General features: G+C 35.3%; 1 protein-coding gene across 4 annotated transcripts in view; it reads left to right on the top strand.

The window, feature by feature from the left end:
• Positions 1 to 1,687: 1,687 nt before the first annotated feature.
• The window catches only part of Pnpt1 (polyribonucleotide nucleotidyltransferase 1), a 34,597-nt gene continuing 11,511 nt past the window's right edge, over positions 1,688 to 24,773 (top strand). The window contains exons 1-19 of one of the 4 annotated variants that reach the window (XM_013150074.3): positions 1,715 to 1,878; positions 3,444 to 3,523; positions 4,091 to 4,151; positions 4,734 to 4,804; positions 5,479 to 5,584; positions 6,308 to 6,357; positions 7,429 to 7,492; positions 7,581 to 7,628; positions 8,646 to 8,759; positions 12,371 to 12,557; positions 13,348 to 13,399; positions 13,745 to 13,802; positions 16,043 to 16,139; positions 16,717 to 16,819; positions 17,901 to 17,968; positions 19,854 to 19,890; positions 21,541 to 21,607; positions 21,695 to 21,784; positions 22,907 to 22,960. In XM_013150074.3, coding sequence (XP_013005528.1) covers positions 4,748 to 4,804; positions 5,479 to 5,584; positions 6,308 to 6,357; positions 7,429 to 7,492; positions 7,581 to 7,628; positions 8,646 to 8,759; positions 12,371 to 12,557; positions 13,348 to 13,399; positions 13,745 to 13,802; positions 16,043 to 16,139; positions 16,717 to 16,819; positions 17,901 to 17,968; positions 19,854 to 19,890; positions 21,541 to 21,607; positions 21,695 to 21,784; positions 22,907 to 22,960 — 1,252 coding nt within the window. In that variant the 5' untranslated portion in view covers positions 1,715 to 1,878; positions 3,444 to 3,523; positions 4,091 to 4,151; positions 4,734 to 4,747. Of the gene's footprint in view, positions 1,879 to 3,443; positions 3,524 to 4,090; positions 4,152 to 4,729; positions 4,805 to 5,478; positions 5,585 to 6,307; positions 6,358 to 7,428; positions 7,493 to 7,580; positions 7,629 to 8,645; positions 8,760 to 12,370; positions 12,558 to 13,347; positions 13,400 to 13,744; positions 13,803 to 16,042; positions 16,140 to 16,716; positions 16,820 to 17,900; positions 17,969 to 19,853; positions 19,891 to 21,540; positions 21,608 to 21,694; positions 21,785 to 22,906; positions 22,961 to 24,773 lie in introns of all 4 variants that reach the window. The other 3 variants (XM_013150073.3, XM_003467499.5, XM_063229426.1) reach the window with 3 other exon arrangements.

Genomic DNA, 24,773 nt, shown 5'->3' with positions numbered 1-24,773 from the left:
GTTATTTTGTAACAAAGCTCTGCCACAAGATTTCAAGTTGCCCATATTTGTTCCTGAGTTTGTGGTTCATTCACTACTACTCCAATTATTTTGAATTAGTATGAGTAAATAAAGGTGGGCTCAGTATGAAAATAATCATTCCTAGTATTTCCAGCTGAATGAAGACTGAGTCAGGAGTTCTGAAGGAAAGAAAGTTGGTTAGAATTGTGAACAGAGGAAACTAGAAGGGAAATTAAGAAAAGGCTGGATCAAAGTTGAATCTACCATTCATCAGGTGCTGACAACGTGTCAGGTCCTGTGACAAACATTATTCAATGCTTACAAAAGCCCTTTGAGATTCATATTACGTGTTTTATAGACAGGAAACCCGAAGCACACAGAGATCACACAACTGGTGAGTGACAAGATTAGACCAACCTGGGACTAACTCCAAATCCATGCTTTATTAGCACATGGCAATACTGAATAAAATTATATAGTTCCTATGCACTGAAACATGATTTCAGATTCTTCCTTTATATGTTATCTTAAGTCCTATTAAATCTTGGCAAGTAGATTCTGATAGATTTGTCTTCATAAGAAGTTTCAGAGGGTTAGTCTCAAAATCCTGTAGATTTAGGAGCTAAAGTCAAAGATAAACACCAAAATAATTAACACCAAATACTCATAAAAATTAATGTTAGTCCCTTTAGTACCTTATGAAAGCAAGGTATGTGAAAGCTGCTCTGCCATTAAATCATTTGTTTGTTTATTGTTAAACATTTTTTAATTCTTAAAACTACATTTGGGTATATTGGATTGTATTGTGGTGGTACGGGGCTTATGACCTTAAAAGAGAAACATACATAACATAAAAACAGTAAGTCAGTCAAGGAACCACATAAAGAATTTTTAGCAGGCTGGCTTAATAGGGGTGGGGAAAATTTATCCACCTCCTAAACTTTTTATCAAATTTAAACTCTAAAACATTTTGTCACTGTATAAACATTTATTTTAAATATTACTTGGCATTTTACATTTAAGAATTGGAAAAGTTATTTGTTAAATATTGCCAAAGTAAACGAATACAAATTAGAAAAGATGATAGAGAGACCTAAAAATATTATATAGATCAATGAAAAATAAAATTAATTTACTACAGGGGCGGGGGATTTAGCTGAGTGGTGTAAGTGCCTGCCTAGCAAACATGAGACCGTGAGTTCGATACCTGAGTCCAAAAATAATAATACTATTAATTTACTATAAATCAATACAAACCTTTTTAGTAGCTGTTTTTTTCTTGAAATCTATAAATTAGAAACCAGGGCAAAGAAGGAGAGGGAGATTTCTTTCCATGATCCACTACACAAATTCTAATTCTTATTTTACAAAGCCAAATATTAATGTGTTGTTCGGTAACTTCTATTAATACATTGTATTTACTTATTAAATACATACCATTAAAGAACTTTCTTTTAAATTACGATAGTACACACACTCAGGAAACATTATTTATCTGCCTTTCATTGAGAGATAAAAGCAAAAAGAAAATATAAACCACAGGACAATCGCATTCTGTGAGGTTTGACCCTCTCCAGTTTTCGTAGAAAGTGCCAAGATTTGCGCTTCCCCGGCGTTCGCCTGCGCCGCGGAAACGAAACCGCATCAGGCTCCGCCCCCCTGAGCCGCAGCGTGAGCCAATCAGGGCGCAGCCCAGGCTGAGCGCGTGCTTGGTGTCATGGCCGCCTGCAGGCACTGCTGCTCCTGTCTCCGACTCCGGCCTCTGGGCGACGGTCCCCTCGGTCTACCCGGACGGAATCTGGCACTCACTGCTTTGCAAGTAAGAGCGCTATGGAGTAGCACGAGGTCCCGAGCTGTATCTGTGGATTTAGGCAACAGGTAAGAAATGGCATGGATTCCGTCTTTTCACACGATGTCCTGCAGTCTAGCCAACAAATACACTTTAATCTCTTAGGGTGGAAACGCGGAAGCCTTACCTTTTCAGGTATCCTTAGCTGTGTATCCAAACCTGAGTTCCCTTCCAGGTTAAGTCTGCCTCCTCGAATTCTGTCTCTGGGCTGTCCTTTGTTTCCTGAACGTAATACCCACTTTCTCCATTCTGGGCTTCCTTTCTTCATCTGAGCTTGTTTGTGCACTTGACATCTATATTCTCTTTACTTTCAGAAACCCGTGGGTTTCTGAACCATTCCACCAGGAGATAACAAGTTAGTAATATGCTTACGTCATCCAACCCAATCGATTGCCTAAAGAAGTGTGGCCCGTGTATCCCGGGGTGGGAACGGAAGGGAAACGTTAATTTTGTTGAAAATGAGTTAAATGATGTGTGCAATCTTTTTGCGCCTATATCTAAAGGTATTATTATTACTCGTTTGATGGATAAAACCACAGTCTTGAAATAGGTAACGTTCTCACAATCAGCAAAGCTAGTTCTGTGAAACTAGGTGAATTATAAACTTGTGTTTCTCCCCTACAAACCAGGTACTTTCCCCAGCAATCGTTTATTTTTCACGTTAAAAAAATAGGTTTTAAAAACTTCTACCTAAAGTGTTATAAATGAAATTTCTAACGTATAGTTTATTTAGTTAGCTTCGTTTTGGGGATCTGTTCTTTTTGTTTTGTGGTCCTAGCAAAGGCAAAGTAGGCATCCTAATGCTGGCCTGCATCCCTGGTGTTATAATATGTATATCCAAGTTTTTAGAATGTACCTTAAAATTTGTTTTACTCTCGTTCATACAAAAAGAAAAACAAATTTTGCCTGTAAATCCAAACCTTCCTCTCGAATTTCATGAGTGACTGACCTTGAAATTTATTTCATAATTCTTGTAAAAAATGAAACTGAGTTTGATCAAGAGTCTAGAAACATCTCTAATAAGAACCCGATATTAAATACTTTGTAGGCCACATACTGTCTCTGTTATATATTCTTGTTTACATGTGTGTATTTACAAATCCTTTAAACATGTAAAAAACAGTCTTGAATAACTACAGAAACAGATGGATTGTAATGGATTGTAGCTTGCTGACCTTTTATCTTTTTATTGTACACTTATAGGAGTTCTTTACATATTTTAGATACAAGTCCCTTGTCAGGTATTTGACTTGCATATGTTTTTTTTCTTTTCTGGGATTTTAAAAAAATTTTCTTGATGATATCCTTTGAAGTATGAAAAATTTTAATTTTGATGAAGTTCAAATTGTTTGATTTTTCTGTCAATTATGCTTTTGATATCCTATCCAAGAAGACATTGTCTAATCCCAGTCTATGATGATTTGTTTTCTTACAACTTTATATTTTAGCTTTTTTAGATATAATATCCATTTTGAGTTAGGGCTGATTGACTGATTGATTGATTGATTGATTGATTGCATTACTGGGGATTAAACCCAGCCTTTTCTCTAAGCCACATCTCCAGCACTTTTTAAAATTTTATGTTTTGCAACAGGATCTCACTAAGTGCTGAGTGGCCCAAGGTGAGGTTGTAGTCAATCCTTTTGCCTCAGTCCCGAAGTGATGGAATTATAGGTGGGTAATATTTAGGAATTTAAAGTTTATGTTTATTTTTTATTTTTTTATTTTTATTTTTTGGTATTGGAGTCCAAACTCATGACCTCACGCTTGCCAGGCAGGTGCTTGTGCCCTTGAGCTAAACCCCTGGCCCTAGAAATTTTAAATTTATGCTGAGAACAACAGGGGAAAGTTTAAGAATTTTAAGAAGGGAAATGACCAGTTTGTATATTCAGAGTTTATGGTAGTCAACAATGTAAGGCAGGATGAGAGCCTGAACTAAGGCCATAGATTGAAATTACCATTTATGAAGGAGTTAGTTTCTATACCTCAAAGATCTCTCATTCAGGTTAACACTGAGCCTTAGTTTCTGTATTTAGCAGCTCTTAAATTCCTTTCGAACTGTTGATAATGATCATGAATTCTGTCTCTTTTTGTTTATTTAGGAGTGCTTATGGGCTTTAGGAGTGCTTATGGGCTTGGTAGTCTTAGTTCTTCTATCAGAATCTTTGATTATTTTTTACTAGTCTGAGAATTCTACTGGTGATCTAAGTCATTTTGTATTGAATTTTTATTTTTAAACAGAAAATTAGAAATATCTTCTGGAAAACTGGCCAGATTTGCAGATGGCTCTGCTGTAGTACAGGTAAAAAAATCTAGGTGCATCAACTTAAAATGGCTATGGAGTCTGATATTGAGTATTTTTATATGCAACTTAGGTATGTGATATTGGAAATTAATTAAGATACTCCTAAGATCATTTCTAGTGTTGTAGTCATTCAAGAAATGAGAATCAGAGAGCTAAATGTATCGTCACCTTTAAGATTCCTTCCTAACTTGTAGGTTTATTGTATTCTTTTAATAAAATCTATTATACTTTTCTAGATAAAATAATGTCACTATTCTCTTTAATAATAATAGTTGGGAAATTGTCTTAATATTTAGCCTAAGTTTCTTCATAAAAAGTAGAAAATGATTTGGTTCATTGGATATGGCTACCATTGAGCCTTTTCTCCTTTTGAAAAACTCTGACTTTTAATAGTGATCATAATTATATAAGAAAAGATCAGGATTGAACTACTTGTACATTATTACTATGTTATAATCACATGGAATAAGAGATCTTTTTCCTTGAGTTTAACTGGAATGAAGATTCATTCAGTTGCTAATTTTATGTTAATATGATTTCAATTGAATTTGCCTTTGTTGTTTGTATTTACTAAGTCAGGTGATACTGCAGTGATGGTCACAGCAGTCAGCAAAACAAAACCTTCAGCTTCCCAGTTCATGCCTTTGGTGGTAAGTGTTTGTTGATTTATCTCAACTGTAATATAGCATAAAAGTAGAATGTGAAATGTTTTTGTTCAGTGTCTAATGAACATAAAATATAAACTTTGTACAACAGATATCCTTAGCTGTTTGATACTGGGTCATTAAAAGAATGTAAACTCCTTGCTGCATTACCCACTCTCATGCTCTAGGAAACGTACTTTAGAGTGTTGAAGTATGTGAATTAGTGAGATCAGTAGAAGTGCTCGAGTACTTTGGTGTTGAATACATAATGAACTCATTACCTTTGTGGGTTTCCCTTAGATATGAGTCTTTAGAGTATATATTAAATGAAGACTTCATTAAGGTTTTATGACTTCTTTCTGAAATGAAGAGGGGAATGCAATTATCTAAGAAAGGCGGTGTTTGTCGACTTAAAGCAAAGCATGGCGGGAAGTACAGAGGCTAGGGAGTCATTTGATGGATAAGTGGAAAATTTTTTTAATCAATGGTTGAAACATTTCTATGACTGTTCCATTTCCTAAGAGATACAAAAGTCTAGAAGTGAGTAAACTATCCACTACTTATAACTTAGAGTGTTTTTAGCAAACTCAGGAAAATTGGTGTTTATGTGGTAGTTTGGAGTGTATAATTTCTTACAAAAAAAAGAAATCCTGAACCTCACTTCTTCATCGCCATTTCAGGTTGACTACAGACAGAAAGCTGCTGCAGCAGGGAGAATTCCCACGAACCACCTTAGACGAGAAATCGGTTCTTCTGATAAAGAAATTCTTACAAGTCGAATAATTGGTAAGATATTAAATAGAGGCAGTAACCCCTTGGATATGCCAGTGCTAGCATCTCTTCTTTTCCATCTGTGCTCTACAATAACTCTTAAATTTCCCTTCATTGCTTGAATACCACTGAAGATTATTTACTCTATCCTCGCTCTTAAAGCGATCTCCATGAGAGAAAAAAACTTGTGATAATCCACAGAATAGGCATTCAGTAAATACATGTTGACTAATGAGTGGATCTCCACTAAGCATTTGTATTCTGTGGCCCACGCCTCACCTCTATTGGATCTGTCACTAGCATTCTTGACTTTTATGTTCAGTTTAGTAATTCCTGAAACAGTGTTTTCACTAGCTACTGAAATATGTCTGTAATACTCAAAATATTTGATAGTCATAAATATTATGAGATTATTTGCAACATAGAACTCTTACAACCAGAAATTGCCAGCATATTATATGTTTATATGTATTCGCCAGACACAATCCAAGGGAACTTTTTTCTTTTTGGCCTGCTGTTGGTCTTAAGTTTCTTCTCTGTTTTATTCTTAGGTTCTTAGGTCATGGTCTATATGAAATGAATCACTGATACTTATTTATGACCTTCTTAGCAATTCAGTCTAAGAGGTTCTGGTTTTTGACATATTAAACAGCTAATTGTATTAGTTCAAAAGTGTTGAACTTTAAAGCATCTCTGTCCGTACTATTAATATCTTTTTTTTTTTTTTTTTTTTGACAGATCGGTCAATTAGACCTCTCTTCCCAGCTGGCTACTTTTATGATACACAGGCAAGTTTTTCTTGAGGTTTATTTATCTATCTCCAGGTATTCAAATATTACCTAATTTCTATAATTCTTCTTAAGCTAAACATTAAATAGAATTTTGATGATTACTGTATCAGTGACTTTAAAGTTACTTTTAAAAGGCAAACTTTTTGTCATTTTGAGTTGACACCTGAGTTATGAACAGCAGTTAGCAAACTAGGAGTTTTTGGGGAAGCATTCCAGGCAGGTGGAAAGAGAATCAAGAAAGTCTTGGGGCAGGAAAGGAACTGATGAATGTGAAAGACCAGTGTGATAGGGATCAGATTGTGTGGCTGAACATTGTAGGTCAAATTAATAGCAGACCAAGATAATTGATGCACTTTTTACCTATCTTTATTATTGGATCTTCTGAATCTCTAATATATTTTAATACTTCCTGAATATTATTTTCTTTCAGCAAAATTATTCATGCTTTAAATATACTTAAGGAATCATTATTTTTTTAAAAACATGACATAGGCATATCATTGTGGTATAAGTTAATTCATTGGCTTGTTTCATCTTTGCTTATAAGCCAATAAGAAACACATACATTGTATTACATTCACATTTACTGAATACTTGCAACATGATAGTATTGTGACAAGTGCTTCATGTATAATGTGCCTGTAATTTTCACAGGAGCCCACCTGGGAAGATGCCATTTTTTTCCTGAAAGATGAGGAAGCTGGCATGGTAGCACATGCCTGTAATTCCAGCACTTGGGAGGCTGAGGCAGGAATATCACTGTGAGTTCAAGGCCAGCCTAGGCTACATAGTGAGTTCAAGGCCAGTCTGAACTACATAGCAAGACCCTGTCTCAGAGAGAGAGAGAGAGAGAGAGAGAGAGAGAGGTGAGGAAACCTTCAAACTTTAGGTAATTTACCTCATGAGAATGATTTAATTAAATGATAGCCAAAATTTAGGGATTGGCTACAAACTCATGCTTCTAGTCATATAGTACTCTTAAAATTTAGGCCAGATTATTAACCTAAAAGATGATCCTCCCAAAGCAAGCAATGTTTTTAAGTTCTTCAAATTTTTCCCTTGTACCAGGTCCTTTGTAATCTGTTAGCAGTAGATGGTATTCATGAACCTGATGTCCTAGCAATTAATGGTGGTAAGTATAAAAATAGCGATTAAAATTACCACTGTTGATTTTTAAAAACAATCAGTATTTTAATTTCACTTCTTATTTTCTCCTTAAGCTTCAGTAGCCCTCTCGCTATCAGATATTCCTTGGAATGGACCTATTGGTAAGTTACGATTTGAAAATAAAACTATTTGTTCTTTCAATAAATAGTATTGAGCATGATACAGCAAAAGCACAGATTTATGTACTCTAGTTTATCAGTCCTTTGAAAAGTTAAACTAGGTGACACCCTAAGATTCCTTGCAGGCCTTTCAGGCATGTTCATCCTTCCTTGGGCTTTGTTTCCAATAGCAATCTGTTACAGTGCTACAGATGTTATGTCTCTAGGTACTTTGACTTCTTAGTTGCCTTTTTTTGGGGGTACAGGAAATCAATTTCAGGGCCTTGTGCTTGCCAGGCAGGCACTGTGCCACTGTGCTGTATCCCTGACCCAGTCATCTTTCAGTTAAAACTTTTTCTTTCTTTGCACTGGGAAGTTATCAGAATATGTATTCTTTACTCTTTCAAGAAAACAGATACATTTGTTATTTTCTAGATTTTATGTAAAGACAAACACATGACAACTTTTTTAGACTGCAGTTCTATAATGTAAAAAGGTTCATCAAATTATTGAGTGTCTTACAGACTACTTACTGATCTAAGTATTTAATGAATAAAGGTATTCTAGGCACTAGCAATGCAAAGGTGAAAGAGGCAGTTCTTATTTTCAGCATAAGAAAAAGACAAATAATTATTTCCTACTAGTATTATAAAAGCGTAGCCATGGTACTAAAAACATGATAGAAAAGGGCAGGTTTGGTTTTATGGGTTTAAATTGTCAGAGAGGACTTCTCAAAGTAGTCAGTGTATAATTTGAACTCAGTAGGAACACATAGAAGCATCTTTGGTTGCTTAGGAAACTGAGCATTAACGTAACTATAAAAAGAAAAATACAAGTGAACGTTCTCAGTGGCCCATTGAATCCAGAAGGTAGGGAGGAATGATGGAATATTCATCAAGAAATAGGAGTCTTATTCTATAATCACAATAAAAAATAAGGGATTGAAGCCTCACTAGAATAATATGAAAAGCAAAAGTTTAGTTAAACAATTGCAATATTTTAATATATTATTTCTTTTAGGGGCTGTACGAATAGGGCTGATTGATGGAGAATACATTGTTAACCCAACAAGAAGAGAAATGTCTTCTAGTACTTTAAATTTAGTGGTTGCTGGGGCATCTAAAAGTCAGATTGGTGAGTAGTTTAAATGTCACATTTATCCTGGATTTTACTTACAACTCTTGGCTCCTTAAAAAACGCATTTAAGCATCTGGGAGGTTGCCTATATATAGATTTCTGTGGCATGCCACAGATGCACTTGGTTATTCTTTACTGTCTCTGGATGAAAAAATGAGATGCTAGAAGCTCCATGAACTTCAGAGGGTAGTTATAGATAATTAGAGGGTGCCTCAGGGTGACTCAGACTGTAAGGAAACTGGCTTCAGGAATTACCAGCCTCTGTTTGACTTCTGAGTCACTATTTCCAAGAAGATACTCAACCATCCCTCTGCTTTCATAAAATACACAAAGTACTGTATACATTTTGAGCCTTTTAAAAAAATATATTAGGGTTTTAGTTACTGAAACAAAATACCTGATACCTAAAGTTATTTAGGGTAGCATCTAGACACAAATCATGACAGTTACTGTTGAGCCTTTGTCAGATGACACCGTAGTGGAACTTCCAGGATAAAAAAAATAATAATTGCTACTACTTCATTATTAAAATACTTACTAATGTGAATCTTTAAAATATAACCTTAGGGCAAGAATAATTTCTCTATGCTATGAATTGCTAGATTTGTTCAATAGAAGTATTTCACACAAGAATATTTAGATGGTTATTTTCAGTGATAACATTTAATATCACTAATTCTATCTATAATAGGATGTGCAGAAAAAGGTATACTAGTACATATTTTTAAAAGAGATTCTGTCTTAAAAGTCCTTGGTTGATGGTTTAAAATAATCAATTTGATAACCTTTTAATTTAAATTGGCAGTGTTGTCCAGTAGAACAGTCTGCAACAAAGGAAGTGTTTTATATCTGAACATGTGGCTGCTGTGTACCCGAGATGTGGCGATAGTGACTAGGGAACTGAATTTTTTCCTTTTTCCTTTTTTTATTATTTTTCTTTTCCCTTTTTATTGTTATCAAATTTTTTATTTTATTTAAATACAAATACCTATATATGGCTACCAGTTACAAGTTGGACAACACAGGACTGTAGACTTAGTACTGTCAGTGATTTTCTTTTAAGGCATTTTTTTAAAACAGATTTCTTTAAGGCTTAGTGAAAACAAAATTTATCTGGAGAATATCCATTTTTCTTTATCATAATCTCCTTTCTACATTCTATATTTAGATCAATTTTTCAACCTACAACTTACGTTAGATGTATTGTTTTAAAATTTTCCAGTTTTATTATGTTAAATTTAAGATAGGATGTATTAGAAATATGGATGAGGATAGAAATATGAGCAATCCCACAAGGTGAGGTCCTCGAAGGAGCCAGCATACAAGGCCAGATACCTTAGAACATGACAGGAGACAGACACCTCCCGTTACAGTCGGACATCAAGACAAGAGATCACACAAATGCAGCCACACCCTAAATATAAAGGTCAGGGATTGCTTTCTACATACTTTCCTGTAGCCCTGAGGAAGCCCGGGGTCACCATCCCAACCCCCTAAGGGAAGAGTCACTGCATGCTTGCTAGCTGCAAGTGACTCACTTCTCCATTGGTCCCAGATTTAATCAGTTTTGACTCAGCAATTAATCTCATTGGTTGACCACAGTTCTGTCACACCTTATGTTGCCTTCGAGTTCCCATGTTTTCCCCACCTTAGACCTGCCTCACTTTGTGGTTTTACTCTCTAAAAATCCCTGGAAAAGAGTGTTTGGCAACTCACCTATGACCCCTTCTGTCTGTCTCTAAGACAGAAGCTTTCTGTCTCTCAATAAATATATTCCTACTTTTAGAGACAGAAAGAAATATGAATGAGAAAAGGATATGACCATCTCAGTATCCTGTGTCACACTCCAGAACTGAACCAGCTACTCCCTACCTGTGATGCAGTGGGCCTGAAGGTTCAGAACCCTGTCAGACAGTGCTGTTATGTATTTGTTTTTGCTTCAGTCAACCAACGTAATTCAGAAAACTGAAGAGAAGCATTTATTCTTATTTTTGCTTCCCATGTTGTTTTTCTTCCTGATAGCCTCCAATTTTTTAAAAACGTTTTTTCTGTTTACTTTGTTTTGCCATTTTCTTAGAGTAGGTCTGCTGCTAGTGATGATTCCTTTAGTTTATCTTTGAAAGTCTTTTTTTTTCCTTTTTTAGTACTGGGGATTGAACCCAGTGCCTTTGCATTAAACGAAATTCTCAGCCCTTTGTATACTTTTTTATTTTGAGACAGGGTGTTACTATATTACCCAGACTGAGCTCAAATTTGTGATCCTCCTGCTCAGCCTCCCAGAGTGCTGGGAGCGCACACATGTGCCACCATGCCTCACTAAGGTATTTTTTTCTCTGGCAGAGATTTTCTTCTTTGTCTTTCAGAAGTTTAACTGTGATGCCTTGGCCTGTCTTTCATCGGGTTTATCCTGTATAGGGTTGCTCATCTTCTTGCATCTATACATTTATGTGTGTTTTGTATTTAGGGAATTTTTAGCCAATCTTTTTCCAAAACTTTTTTAACTTCCTTCTTTCCTATTCTTCATGACCTCTTTTCACATGTTTCCTTGAATTGGCTGATGGAATTCTAATATATAGAGCACATAGGGAGATTTCTTTTCATTCTATGTAATAGTTGGAAGCCTTAAAAGTGATGATTCAGATCATAGTAAATCTTAATGACAATATAGTGTGGTTAAATGTATGAGATACTCTGAGAACCATGCGTGTATGATCTTTGTATAAATTGACAGATACCAAAAATGACGTACAAGTAGCCATAAGGTTATTTAGCCTTATAGAATGCAAAGTTAAAGCTGAATAATACATTTTAACAAAATAACATTGTAAAACATTGTAACTTTGAAACTTCCCTGTTCTACACAGGAGTTTTACTGTTATTAAACCATAAAAGCAACTTTTTATGAATGGTAGCTAAAGTCCTCTGGTTGGCCTATTTTAAGCAGGTTCATTGCAGTGATTTCCCCACCTGTACAAGAATTGGACAATTTGCTTAGTCATAATTAACTCACATTAAATCATTGTTAAACAGAAACCTAAGCCAGACATGGTGGCCCATCCCTGTAATTTTAGCACTCAGGAGGCAGAGGCAGGAGAATTGCTACAAGTTAAAGGCTGCCTTGGGTCAGCCTGAATTGCATAGCAAGACCCTGTCTCAAAAAAAGCAAAACAATATCAATAAAAAGAAAACCTAGGCCATGGAAAAAAAACAACAAAAAACAGGAAACTGTCAATGGATACCTAATATGGTATATATTTTAAAATTTATTTTAAACATTAAAATTAAGTGTAATCAGAAACTTTTAAAGACTGAATTTTATGTTACATGATTTATTTCTCAGAGGCTTTATTTTAAAATGTAATTTATTTTGTTTCATATATGTAATCCCTCATTAAGTGTAAGCTGAATGTAAATTAAAATAATAAGGCTTCTTTATTAATTTACTAATAGTGATATTTTAGAAATATCTTTACTCTGAAGAAAGACATTGTAAAAAGTGGCTATATCATACGAAATAAAATTTATTCATATGACTTGTTGTGTCATAGTATTGGTAAAAAAATAAAGACTCAGTGGCAATAATCCTCTTTTTTCTCCTTTGTATATAGTCATGCTAGAAGCCTCTGCAGAGAACATTTTACAGCAGGACTTTTGCCATGCTATCAAAGTGGGAGTAAAATACACCCAGCAAATAATTCAGGGCATCCAGCAGCTGGTAAAAGAAATTGGTGTTACCAAGAGGACACCTCAGAAGATATTTACCCCTCCACCACACATTGTGAAACACGCTTATAGGTAACAAGATCCGTACAAAAAATACATGAGATTGTCACCAGATTTGTGAAAGAGGTTTCAAAGAGGAGATGGGAATGGGGGAAACCAAAAAGAGGAATCAAGGTATATCATGAACAAATACAGATTCCCTATAATGAATATGGTCATTATGTATACCTATATACCAATAAATTTATATAAAAATAAATAAATTCTTTTAGGGAAGGAACTTCCATGGTTGCACTGACTATGCATTATTTCACGAATAGTACTTTTATGCTTTAAAAGTCATTGCCATAAATATTTATCTAAGAGAATGTAAACTCGTACCCCTTTTCCAGGGCATGTTTAAATTCGAAAGGGAGAGGTGTTTGCTGGTCAAGATTCAAGTAATTTCTGTATCTCACGTGTCCAGAACCTAAAGGAGAAAGGACAAGATATTTTTATGTCCAAGGAAAATACTGGCTTTTCAAGAAAACAAAATATAATCACTCCCACATGCCTAGTCCTCCGAATAGTACCACATACCACATAGGCAGGCACTTAGTAAATATGAATGTAAAGGAACTTATTTGATCAATTAAACACAAGAAAGGAGAACACAGCTCCATGTGTAAATGATCTATCTTGAGATAAAAAAATTTTGGTTCTGTATCAGTGAACAGATTAACAGTGATAAATAGCAATGTATATATGCTTTACGAGATGTTTATTAAATTTGTGGCTTAGTATCAATGTTTTTCATTTACAGTAGAAACTACCTCATGTTTCAAATGCTTTTACACTAACGTTTATTTTGTATTTTAAATAGCCTCGCCATGGAGAAACTTTATGCAGTTTTTACAGATTATGAACATGATAAAGTAGGTATACCTCAAGTTTCTCTTATATAATTATTATAGGTGTACTTTTTGTCATAGCTTGTATAATTTTGTTTATGAACATTAATCCTTATTTTTATTAAAATCTCTTAACAAAAAAGCTAAGAAAAGGCTGTTTTCTTCATTCTTTTGTTAATGCAAGTTTTAGAGAAGTGCAGATATATTTGAATAAATTAATTTCTTATAAATCAATAACCATATTTTAAAGAATGATTCCATTAGAAAAATATAAATATTCTTAATAGTGTGTTGTATAATAACTGAAAATAGAAATGTTAAATATTATCACATGTAAGTATGTATAACTGAACTTTAACTTTCTTTTAGGTTTCTAGAGATGAAGCTATTAACAAGATAAGATTAGATACAGAGGAACAACTGAAAGGTAAATTTTACTTTTTTATGTATTATTAGTGCCTATTAATTCAAAAATTAGTGAATTTCAATGCATGTATTTTGATCCTGTCCCCCCTCCCATTGTGATCTTCATCTCCCTCCTTTTTCTGTTCCTCTTCTTTAATAATAGTCTCCCTTCTACTTTGGTATCTTTTTTAGATTCAACATATTAGGAAAAGATACAGTACTTGACTTTCTTAGTCTGGCTTATTTTGCTTAACATGATGATCCCAGCTCCATCTGTTTTTATACAAAGGACCTGATTTTTGTTTTTACCACTAAATAATAGTCCATTTTGTGTGTGTGTGTGTATAGCATACTGTTTTTAATCCGTCCATCTGCTGGTGGGTACCTATGCTGAGCCCATATCTTATTCATTGTGAACTATGTCACAATAAACATAAGTATGCAAGTATCCTTATAGTATGCTGACTTTGATTCTTTTTAGTAGATAATAAGGAGTATAGCTGGATCAGTGATAGCTCTTTTTTTTTGTTCTGTTTTTGGGGGTTTTTTTTTTGCTTTTTTGGAAGAAAATGGAACAGGATCACACTGTGTGATTCAGGGCGATCTTAAATTCAGGGCAATAAGCCTGCCTCAGTCTCCCAAGTGCTAGATTAAGGGTGTGTGCCACTATACCCAGCAATTCTTAGTTTTCTGAGGAACCTCCATACTGATTTTCATAGTGGTTATATTAATTTACATTTCCACCAGAAATGTGCGAGTGTTTTCCTCCCACATCTTCAATGGCATTTGTTGTTCTCTGTATTCTGGTGGTGGTAGCCATTCTTACTGGGGTGAGATGCGATCTCAATGTAGCTCCTGACTAGCATTTCCTTAGTGGCTAAAAATGTTTAACATTGGAGTCATCTAACAACCTAGATTTTTTTTTTCTGTCTTAAATTTCGATGGTAAAACCTCAAAGAAAGCAGTTATTTTCACCATTCTTAGTTTTAAGTAAATTTTTAGCAATGGTACATTACAAGGTTAATGTTAAATTAACTTCAATGAGTGTTACAAACCCAATCCTTGAGAGAAGGCACCTACTAAATATTAAATGTGAAATGTTCCCGTCTTTTCTACTTCATACTCTCATCTTTTGTAGTCGGTAGTCTTGTATCTTGTCATTTGAAAGCCTGAAAGATAGTCCTTAAAATTCTTGTGTCTTTATCTGTATAGTTGCAGTAATACCTGGTTTATCAGAATTAAATTAGTAAATTATGTATAACTATAACTGGTATATAGTATTCAATAAATGTTAATTGATCTGTTGTTAGTCTTGATTTTTTTTTTCTTTTTTTTTTTTGTACCAGGAATCGAACTCACAAACTCACGCTTGCCAGGCAGGCACTTACGTTGCTGAGCTAAATCCTTGGCTAGTCTTGATGTTGTCTAGATTGTAAGATACAGAACTTTAGATAATTTAGGTCTCTAGAAATTACTAAGCAGTGATCTTACTATATAACATTAATATCATACAAACTGAATATGATGAAAGTGACATATAGTTCTTGTTAATTATATAAAGTATTTAAAAAAGAACAATATTTAATATCTCTTTGTGGCCATTTCTTACATTCAGGTTATTTAAAGTTATGCATTATTTAATAAACCAAGGTCTTGAGAGAACAATACAGATAACAGCCCTATCAGTTACTTTCTGTGTGATCTCAGATGGTTTACTTCTTTACACTTCTATTTTTTCTTCTGTAGGACAGGAATAACAGAGTTTTCCCCCTTAGCAATTATGAAGATTAATGGTGTTTTCAAAAAATCAGCCTGTGAAATGCCTGGCTCATGAAAGTACTTGCTAGATACTAGCTTAAAAATGATAGGGATTTAGAATATATAAAAATACTTGTTTCCCAGTTTTGCAGGTTAAGATAAAAGTTCTCAAAGCCAAAGATTATGAATGACTACCCTTAAAATTGTCAGCTAAACCTTTTCATAATACAGTTGGCTGATTTGTGAGGTAATTAATACAATAAGAAAACTAATTGGAAAGCACCTATTGTTCTATGAATTCTCAATACAAAGCATTTGAGGAACGTAATACTTGGTATGTCTTACTTAACTTGAAAACACTTGATTTTTCTACTTGTTTGCCTGAGGACTAAATGTTTAGTTAGAACCTCTTGGCTTACTGCCATAATTGACTTGATGGTGTGAATTTTGCAGAAATCCAGTCTTCCAAAAACAGAAAACCTTTGTGTTGTCTTTTTTCTATAGAAAAGTTTCCAGAGACTGACCCATATGAAATAATAGAATCCTTCAATGTTGCTGCAAAGGAGGTTTTTAGAAGTATTATTCTGAATGAATATAAAAGGTAAAATTATTTTCTTTTCTGAGATGGGTTATTACTATGCTATCCAGGCTGATTTCCAATTCCTGCTTCAAGTCACTGTCCTGCCTCAGCCTCTACAGTGACTAGCAATACAGGTGCATCACATCATGCTTGGCTAACATCTTTTGATACAATTAAAACACTGTCTCTGCTAGTTACCTCAAAAGTGACATCTTGCTCAAAGGAAGGAAGTGGTCTTCAGAGAAAGAGTAAGACACATAATAGTTGTTTTAAAGTGGGAACCTGTTGAAGAAAGAATATAAGGATTGTGCAGAGTGTGACTGTCGGTCCTGGACCCGATATGTAGAACAGTGCTTCATAGCCCTCGCTGCACGTCAGAATTACTTGCAGAGCTTTGTAACAGTACAGACGTATAGGTTGCAACCTCAAATACGGATTCAGTGAGGCTGCGGGGCGCAAGTATCTGCATTCTTTTTTAAAGTTCTGCAGGGTATTATGATACATATCTGGAGTTGAGAATGTTTTGGGAGAGAGAAAAGGACATGTAATTTTGTGACTTTCATCTCAGCTTTACTATTTGTTTCCTTTATTAATATAGGTGTGATGGACGCGATTTGACTTCACTGAGGAATATAAGTTGTGAAGTAGATCTGTTTAAAACTCTTCATGGATCAGCGTTATTTCAGAGGGGACAAACACAGGTAATACATGCAAAAAAGTACAGTTATTTGCTGAATTAGGATTGTTAGATTTGGAAGCATATAGATACAGCTGTACACAGGTTTTTCTCATATGGGCTGTATAATGGGAAGTGTCAGCCGTTGTTTCTTCAGTTACTTGCTTGCCTGCCTCGTTCTCTCTGTTCTCCCTTGGTGGATTGTAAGAACCGTATGTTACCCTCGGCCTCTTTAACGTTATCCCAGAGGTCCCTGAGAAGTGCTTCTCATCACATTGGAGAATTGTTTCCGCAGTGTTTGGGAATGAACCGAAGGCGCTGTGAGTGCTGGCAAGCGTACCGTGTAGGCAGTTTTTATTAGTCAGCATGCTCACTGACTCTTGTCATCTTTCACTTACGAGATGACATATTTCTCACTTCTAGAATTCCCATTCTTCTTTATGTTTCTCAGTATAATTATAATAGCTGTTGAAAAGTTTTGTCTATTCATCTAATATTTTATCTTTTCTCTTGAAAATAGACCATTTCTTCTTTTCTGTGTAGCGTGTATCCTGTGTAGAGTGTACTCGATGCACAGTGTGTCCTCGTGAATAGTACATTGTAGAGTATCTGGATTATATTATTTCCCTCCAAAGACGACTGAGGGGTGTTTTGTTTCGTTTTTTGGGGTTTGTGAAGCAGGCAGTTTCGTTGGCTAGATCTTCGTTGAGGCTTCTTCTGTGGACAAGTACATAGCGTTTATCAGTGTGTTTTCTTCTGTCTTCGTCCCCTACACTCCTACTGCTGTCCTTTACATACGCAGTGTAAATGATGTTAGACATTTGCATTGCCCAGATTTGCATACCACTTGAATATTTATACATACCTCATGTATTAAGTGCCATGTTATTATAGAATATACAGTATTTGGACTCTTCAAATATGTTTAGTTTTAAGCTGATTGTGTCTCAGTGGTAGAACACATGCTTAGCATACAGGAGAAGCCAACTTCAATCCCCAGCATCAAAACAAAACACGTATATACATATTTTGTTGTTACCATTATTTTGTTTTTATCTTTATTATTAGCATATTAAAGCCTAAGGAACTTTTCCCCTCTTTTATAGGTGCTTTGTTCTGTTACATTTGATTCATTGGAATCCAGTATAAAATCAGATCAAATAACAGCTATAAAGTAAGTTATATTTTTATAATGTTATGCTTGGGCTGGGGATATAGCTTAGCAGCACAAGTGCCTGCCTGGCAAGCGCGAGGTCATGAGTTCGATCCCTGGTACCAAAAAAAAAAAGTTTATAGTGTTACATTTTGTGATATTCCAGTATATAATTGAAACATGTATTAAATTATTAATTATCATTACTTTTTTAACCTGTATCTGTATTCATTTTTCTGTTTAGTTGAAACTTGAAGGTTTTTTTAAATATGTGGTATATTCTAACTCACTGGTTTGGAACACTTATTGGTAAAGCATTTAATTCTTTAATGTGTGTGTATTTCTCTTTCTGTAGACTGATTTCCTAGACTGGTTACTTGAATGGATAGGTTTTTGTGTTATAAGAGAGAAAACAAATACTATAGGCAAAAATTCTAGTTGGAAAGTAATCTGGAGGATTTTGAAAAACCCTGTCTAATCCCAAGGCACATTGTGACATTTTTTAATTTAGAAATACTTGGCTCTGTTTCCCTGTTCCTAAAACGTCAGCAGTAAAATAATATTGATCCCAAATGATTAGTCCCACTAGCACTACTGTGCAGAGTCCTAGGATGCACAGCCAGCCAGTCTCTCCTTGGTGTTTAATAGCACTATTTCCCACTCCCTGCTTCGTGGTCACAGAGGACTACAGGGCTCTCCTTCCCTCTTCTTGTTGGCCACCTGACGAGGGTGATCTCTAGTATTTTCAAGACATGCACTCGCACTGGTTTCTGTATGCTGATATATGATAAAAATTGACAGTGCAGTCATGTATAATGCGGACTGTTCATCCTAGCTTCAAAGAAGTTTACAGTTTGTTTTATATTCCCATGTAGCCAAAATTTTTTCTAGTCTTTTCACTTTTAACTTCTAGAGCTTAATCAGTGATCAGAAAGAGCACTAGATTTGGCCAGCACACTTCCATAGGATTTCTAGTCTTAGATCTATAACCAGATATGTGGAAGAGGTATACATCATTCAACCATGCTGGCCTTTGTTTGTTTTTTCCTTGTAAATTGCAGATATTGAGCCAGTATTCACTATCATTCTACCTCACAAAAATCGGTTTCCTTTAGTGTTCTGAAGGAATTAACTTTTTAGATTTCTTTACTTTATGGTTAAGTAGATTCTACCCCAAACCTACACGTTTTCTAAATTCTTCACACAGAAAGGCACTGCTTGTAGTTCTAGCCATAGGGGATGCTATCTGTGCCACACTTACATGCCCGTATTTTTCTAGATAAACCCTGTTTCCTGCCTCTAGATATTTTCACTTCATCTTATTTTTTCCCATTTTTCTAGAAACTTTCACAACAGTTCTCTTTTCAAACCCTGAAAAGATCTTTGCCAGTCAGATCGTCTGAGTGCTCTTAGCTATATAATTAGTTATTGATCTGTATTTCACATATTGGGAGAAAGATCGTAACTCTTGGATATTTTTTATTTTGTTGAGACAAGGTCTTGCTTTGGCCTTGAAAGCACTAATGTAGCCCATGATGGCTTCAAACTCATGGTGATCCTTCTGCCTTAGCCTCCTAGTGCTTGGATTACTAGGGCTTATATTTGAGGCAAAACTTTTCCTTTATGCAGAATTCATTCTTAAGCCACAGGAAAAAATGCCATCTCTTAGCTACTTCGGAGGCTGTGACGAGGATTGCTGGAATTTAAAACCAGCCTGGGTAACAAAACGAGCCTCATCTTAAAAAAAAAAAAAAAAAAAAATGCTGTTCTTGAGGTTTAATGTATCAGATCAACTCTTGTTACTACCTAATTGAATTTTTTTAATCCTGAATCTTTTTTTAGTTATGTATTGAAACAAATTTGCTTATGTCAGTATATTTTTTAATATTATGTCTTTTGTCTGTAGTGGGATAAAAGATAAAAATTTCATGCTGCATTATGAGGTAAGGTGAATTTTTTTCCCAAAATTTTACTGTGAAAATTTTCTAGGATATAGCAGAATAAAAGACCATTACAGCAAATTTCCATATATCTACTACTTAGGTTCTCATATTAATATTTGATCATGTATCTGTTAAGGTTGATTTGGGGGCTTTTATTTTATTACATGCAGAAGAAATAAGTACAGCTCTCCAAACAGTACCTGTTTGCCTATTCTAAAATCTGTGGTAGAGCAGACAGTATTAGGCAAGACATGTCAAACAAAAAATTTTTCAGCTGAGAATCACCTTTGCTCATCAGTTTAGTTTTTTTCTGTTTTTTCCCAGGGCCTTCACACTGAGCTACATCCCAGCATTTCCCCCCTTTTTTAAGTTCTCCAGGTGAGACTCAGTCTTGCAGTCCGCCTGCCTCACTTCCCAGAGTGCTGCCATCACAGCATGCCACCACATATAGTACTTTTAAGTTTGTTATTTGAAGCACACAGAACAGGAGGCTGTGTAAAGCCATAAGTGTTACTTTACTTTTGAGTGATGCAGTTGGCTGCCCAGAATCCTGTTGAACCTGCTATAATCAATAGAGAACATTGTATGTAGAAAGTATATGCTGCGGAATGTCTACAGGCCTTGAGATGTACACACCTTGAATGCCTTCTGGATATACCCAGGAAACAAGGAAGGAATCATAATTGAGTAAAGCACATCCACCGTGATTAGCTGGTGAGCTTGTGTTAATCTAAGAGAGGCCGCAGTGCAAAGTGAAGAAAGAGGTGCGGGTGGCGGAGATGGGCTGTTAGCGCCCTATCACCCCATCTTCAAACCCTCTGTAATTTAAAGTATAGGTACTGAACGCCATGTAAGGCCGACCTGTTTACAAGGCAAACACCCTTGCAGTCACCACTCAAGTCAAGGAATACAAAATTACCAGTGACTTCAGGGGCTTCTCAACGTTTTTCATCCCAGTCTCACACCCTTCCATGCCTATAAATAACCAGTTGCTTTCCTAAGTTTATAGAAACCATTTCGTGCATTTCCGGTGTACATCCATAGATACTTTAGCTTTGTCCAGCTTTTAAAAATTTGATGTCTTTCTAATCTACACATTTCTCCATCAGAACTTCTCTTCAGTCTGTCTATAAGAGCCTCCAAGCCTCTTGGCCTGTAGTATCCTGCACAATCATGGAGAAGTTCAGCAAATTCCCCCGTCCCCTTCATTTCATGCAAATTAGCTGCCACATCAGGCTTGATCAGATTCATGCTTTACTGCTCCTTTAAAAAAATTCTTTTGCTAAACCAGAATTCCACATTTTTTATGGAAATTCCCAATTTTTAAATAATCACAACTAATTTACATTATTTGATAAGATCACAAAATATAGTCTATAACCTAAAAACTGTTATCCAAAAAGCCTATATTTCCTCATACATACTTTTTAAACATGTATATTATAAAATATATTGTTGTTGTTAATAACTAAACATGGAAATGTATGGTGCAAATACCCGTGGCCATGTACTTCCCACCCTCTAGTTCACTTGTGTATATTAATGTACTTTCTTTAAAACAAAAATGGGATTCTGCTTGCTTTATTTTGGTAGTATGCCTTGGACATCTTTGCATGTCAGTTTATATACATGTGTTTTTTCTTTTTTCAGTTTCCTCCTTACGCAACTAATGAAATTGGCAAAATAACTGGAATAAATAGGCGAGAACTTGGGCATGGTGGGTACAAATCTGTAAACTTATATATGTTCTTACAGAGACTTAGTATATTTTTTTGCTAATGTTTTGTATCCTATTCCAATTTAGGTGCTCTTGCAGAGAAAGCTTTGTATCCTGTTATTCCCAAAGATTTTCCTTTCACTGTAAGAGTTACATCTGAAGTTCTAGAGTCAAATGGTATGGTATCAAAGTACTTCCTCTCCAGTAGAAAGACCAGATTCCCTGTTACATTCTTAAATAGATCATATGGTCACAGGTTACAGGAGAAAAGCACCAAAGCAAGTTTAGAACTTTAATTACAATCAGTCTTTTCTGTTGTCCACTGAGTATAACTGGGCTTAAGACCCAAGTGGAAACCATAATCCTATGTTTTTACTCTGAGTAAGGAAGTAAAAATAGTATTACTAGTCCTTTTAGAGGGTCATAGAATCAGAATCTCAATGGCAATACTATGCAATGAGTGATTTATGATAATGGAAATCTTATATATATTTATAGTCTTCTAAAGAACTAAATTTATTTCAACTAATAGTTTAAGTATGTTTAATAGTTGCAACGTTGGACCAAGCAGCTCTGTAGTTTGTTACTTACGTGCTTTTAACCACTTACAGTTCAATTATTTATATATTTAAGTGCTTTTAATCATGTACAGTCCAATATTTAAATCCAAAAATTATATTTTTTGTTGATTTTTATATGATAACAGGAAATAATGTAAAAATGACAATTTCATCAAATTTACTGAGTACAAGAATCAATTTTTGGGGGCTGCAGATTTAGCTCAGTGGCTTCCCTGGTAAGCACAAGGTCGTGAGTTCTATCCCCGGAACAAAAAACAACACAAAACAAAAAAATAGTACTGGAAAAACTAGCTTTCCACGTGTGGAAGACTAAAACTATATTCATGTCTATTGCCATGCACTAAATTAAAATCAAAATGGATCAAAGAATCGATTTTTGTGGGGGTACTGGAGATTGAACTCACAACACCTCATGCTTAGCAGACAAGCACTTGAGCCGCTGAGCTAAATCCCTGGCTCATCAACTTTGTTTTTTTTTGTTGTTGTTGTTTTTTTTTTAAATGGTACCTGCCTGTGCAATTCTCAGGATAGTTAGTATGTAAACAAATAAGCTGCTCAATTAGTGGGCAGAATAAACCATTAAGTGGTTAAAAGCAGTGAAGTAAAACTGTTGAATATTTGTAAGGAAATCACTGATAATAATTTTCTACATTTACAAAACCATATTATAAATTATCTGAAAATATGTCTTATAAAGCAAGTATTTTCCTTTCTATAGGGTCCTCTTCTATGGCATCTGCATGTGGTGGAAGTTTGGCATTAATGGATGCAGGTAAAAGAAATGTCTCAAAACTGCCAACATTTTTTATATGTGTGGCTAGTATAAAATACAAAGTTCCTTTAAAATTGGATTTTAGTAAGACTTAAAGTCAAAGCACAGATTACTAAGCCACACCAGTGGCAAAATAGTTTTGAATATTAAGGTATTTGCTAGAATTCTTACGTTTAGCTAAAAGCAATGCACTGATAATTACTTACTTGCTTTGATGAGCCAGTGAACTTTCTCATCTTACAGAAGTTGGAGGGGCTGGGGATTTAGCTCAGCGGCATAAGTGCCTGCCTTGCAAGCAGGCAGTCGTGAGTTCGATCCCCGGTACCGATAAAAAAGCAAAAAGACAAAAAAAAAAAAAAAAAAAAGTTGGAGAGCTGCAGAACTGATTCCAATCACCAACTGTTGATTAGGAAACAAACCACTGGGACCTGTCAGCAAAAGTAACCATGTAATCTCTGAAAATTTATACAAGCCAGGAAGAGAACATGCTCCTTCAGATGTGTACAAAGAATTTTAGGAAGACAGATTGCAGGTGGTTTGTATAATCCCTGGGTCTGTCTGCCACGCAGTCACAAGAGTTGTTCAATAAGAAAAAATAAAGGCCCTAATCACACTAAAGAAGCTGCACAGGAATTCTCTGAGAAGTTCACAAATTTACAGCACAGGTATGAAAGGTAGAAAGGATATAACCAAGGAGAAATTAAAACAATAGCGAGAGTGTATAACAGTGGTTTTTTTAATTAAAATTTAGAACAGGCCAAAGCAAAAAAAAAAAAAAAAAAAATGCTGAAAGTGCCTTTTCTAGTTACAGTCAGTAAAAGAAAAAACACTTTTTTTTGTCTTTTTCGTTTTTATCGGTACTGGGGACCGAACTCACGACTTCCTGCTTGCAAGACAGGCGCTTATGCCGCTGAGCTAAATCCCCAGCCCCAAAACACTCTTATTTTAAGGCGGCTAGTAAAATACCGCTATAGTTCTTCATCTTCATGCATTCATTTACCAAATCTTTACTGCATCCCAGCTGAGGCAAGCACTGAAGTAAGCTGTTGAGATATGGTGGTGAAAAAAAAGTTCTTGTCCGCATGGAGTTCTGTTTGTCAGCCAAATCTTACTGGGAAAATGCAGAAATCAAATCCTGAAAAAAGGTTAATTAGAAGATAAAACAGCATAAGAGTGCTTTAAAAGTGATCTAAACAAAACCCATCCTCGGCAATGATGAAATTAGTGATTACTGCAGTCTTCAGGTAGCTTTAAAGAGTGATATACCACGCACAGAAAGAGTTTCTGTTTTTGTAAGAAAAAAAAGTAAGGGTGTTTTGTTGAGACGGGGCCTTGCCATATAGTTCAGACTGGTCTTAAACTCTCGGGGATCCTCTTGCCTCAGCCTCCTGAGTGCTGGGATTACAGCTGTACACCACCACACCTGGCAAGGAAAGTAACTTTTGTAAAGTACAAGCCAATCAATTTGACAGTGACACTTGCCTAACAGCTTATTAAAAGAATATTTTGTAAGTACTGTATCTCTAGAAAGGAAGAGTGCTGTGGAAAGAATGAGTGAGAAAAGACCAAAAATAAATCATGCCATAGTAGTTCCTTATTTTGTTCTTGAAAAATATTACTAACTTTAAAGACAAGTAAAAGGAAGGGGTTGATATGGTCTATCTGGAGTCCATCTTTACAGTTGGTTTCTTTGTGTAATCTAGATCAAATGTTAGGCACATCATTCATGACTGTGGAAGGATGAGCAGAGGTGACCGTTAATCCGACAGATAGCTGGAGAGGAGTCTTGCAGGGCTTACCCTAAGCCCTGTCC

This window comes from Cavia porcellus, unplaced genomic scaffold (assembly GCF_034190915.1).
Source record: "Cavia porcellus strain 051 isolate PalLab524CR breed Dunkin Hartley unplaced genomic scaffold, mCavPor4.1 scaffold_18, whole genome shotgun sequence".
NCBI lineage: Eukaryota > Metazoa > Chordata > Mammalia > Rodentia > Caviidae > Cavia > Cavia porcellus.
This window is presented reverse-complemented; position numbering and strand designations above follow the sequence as displayed.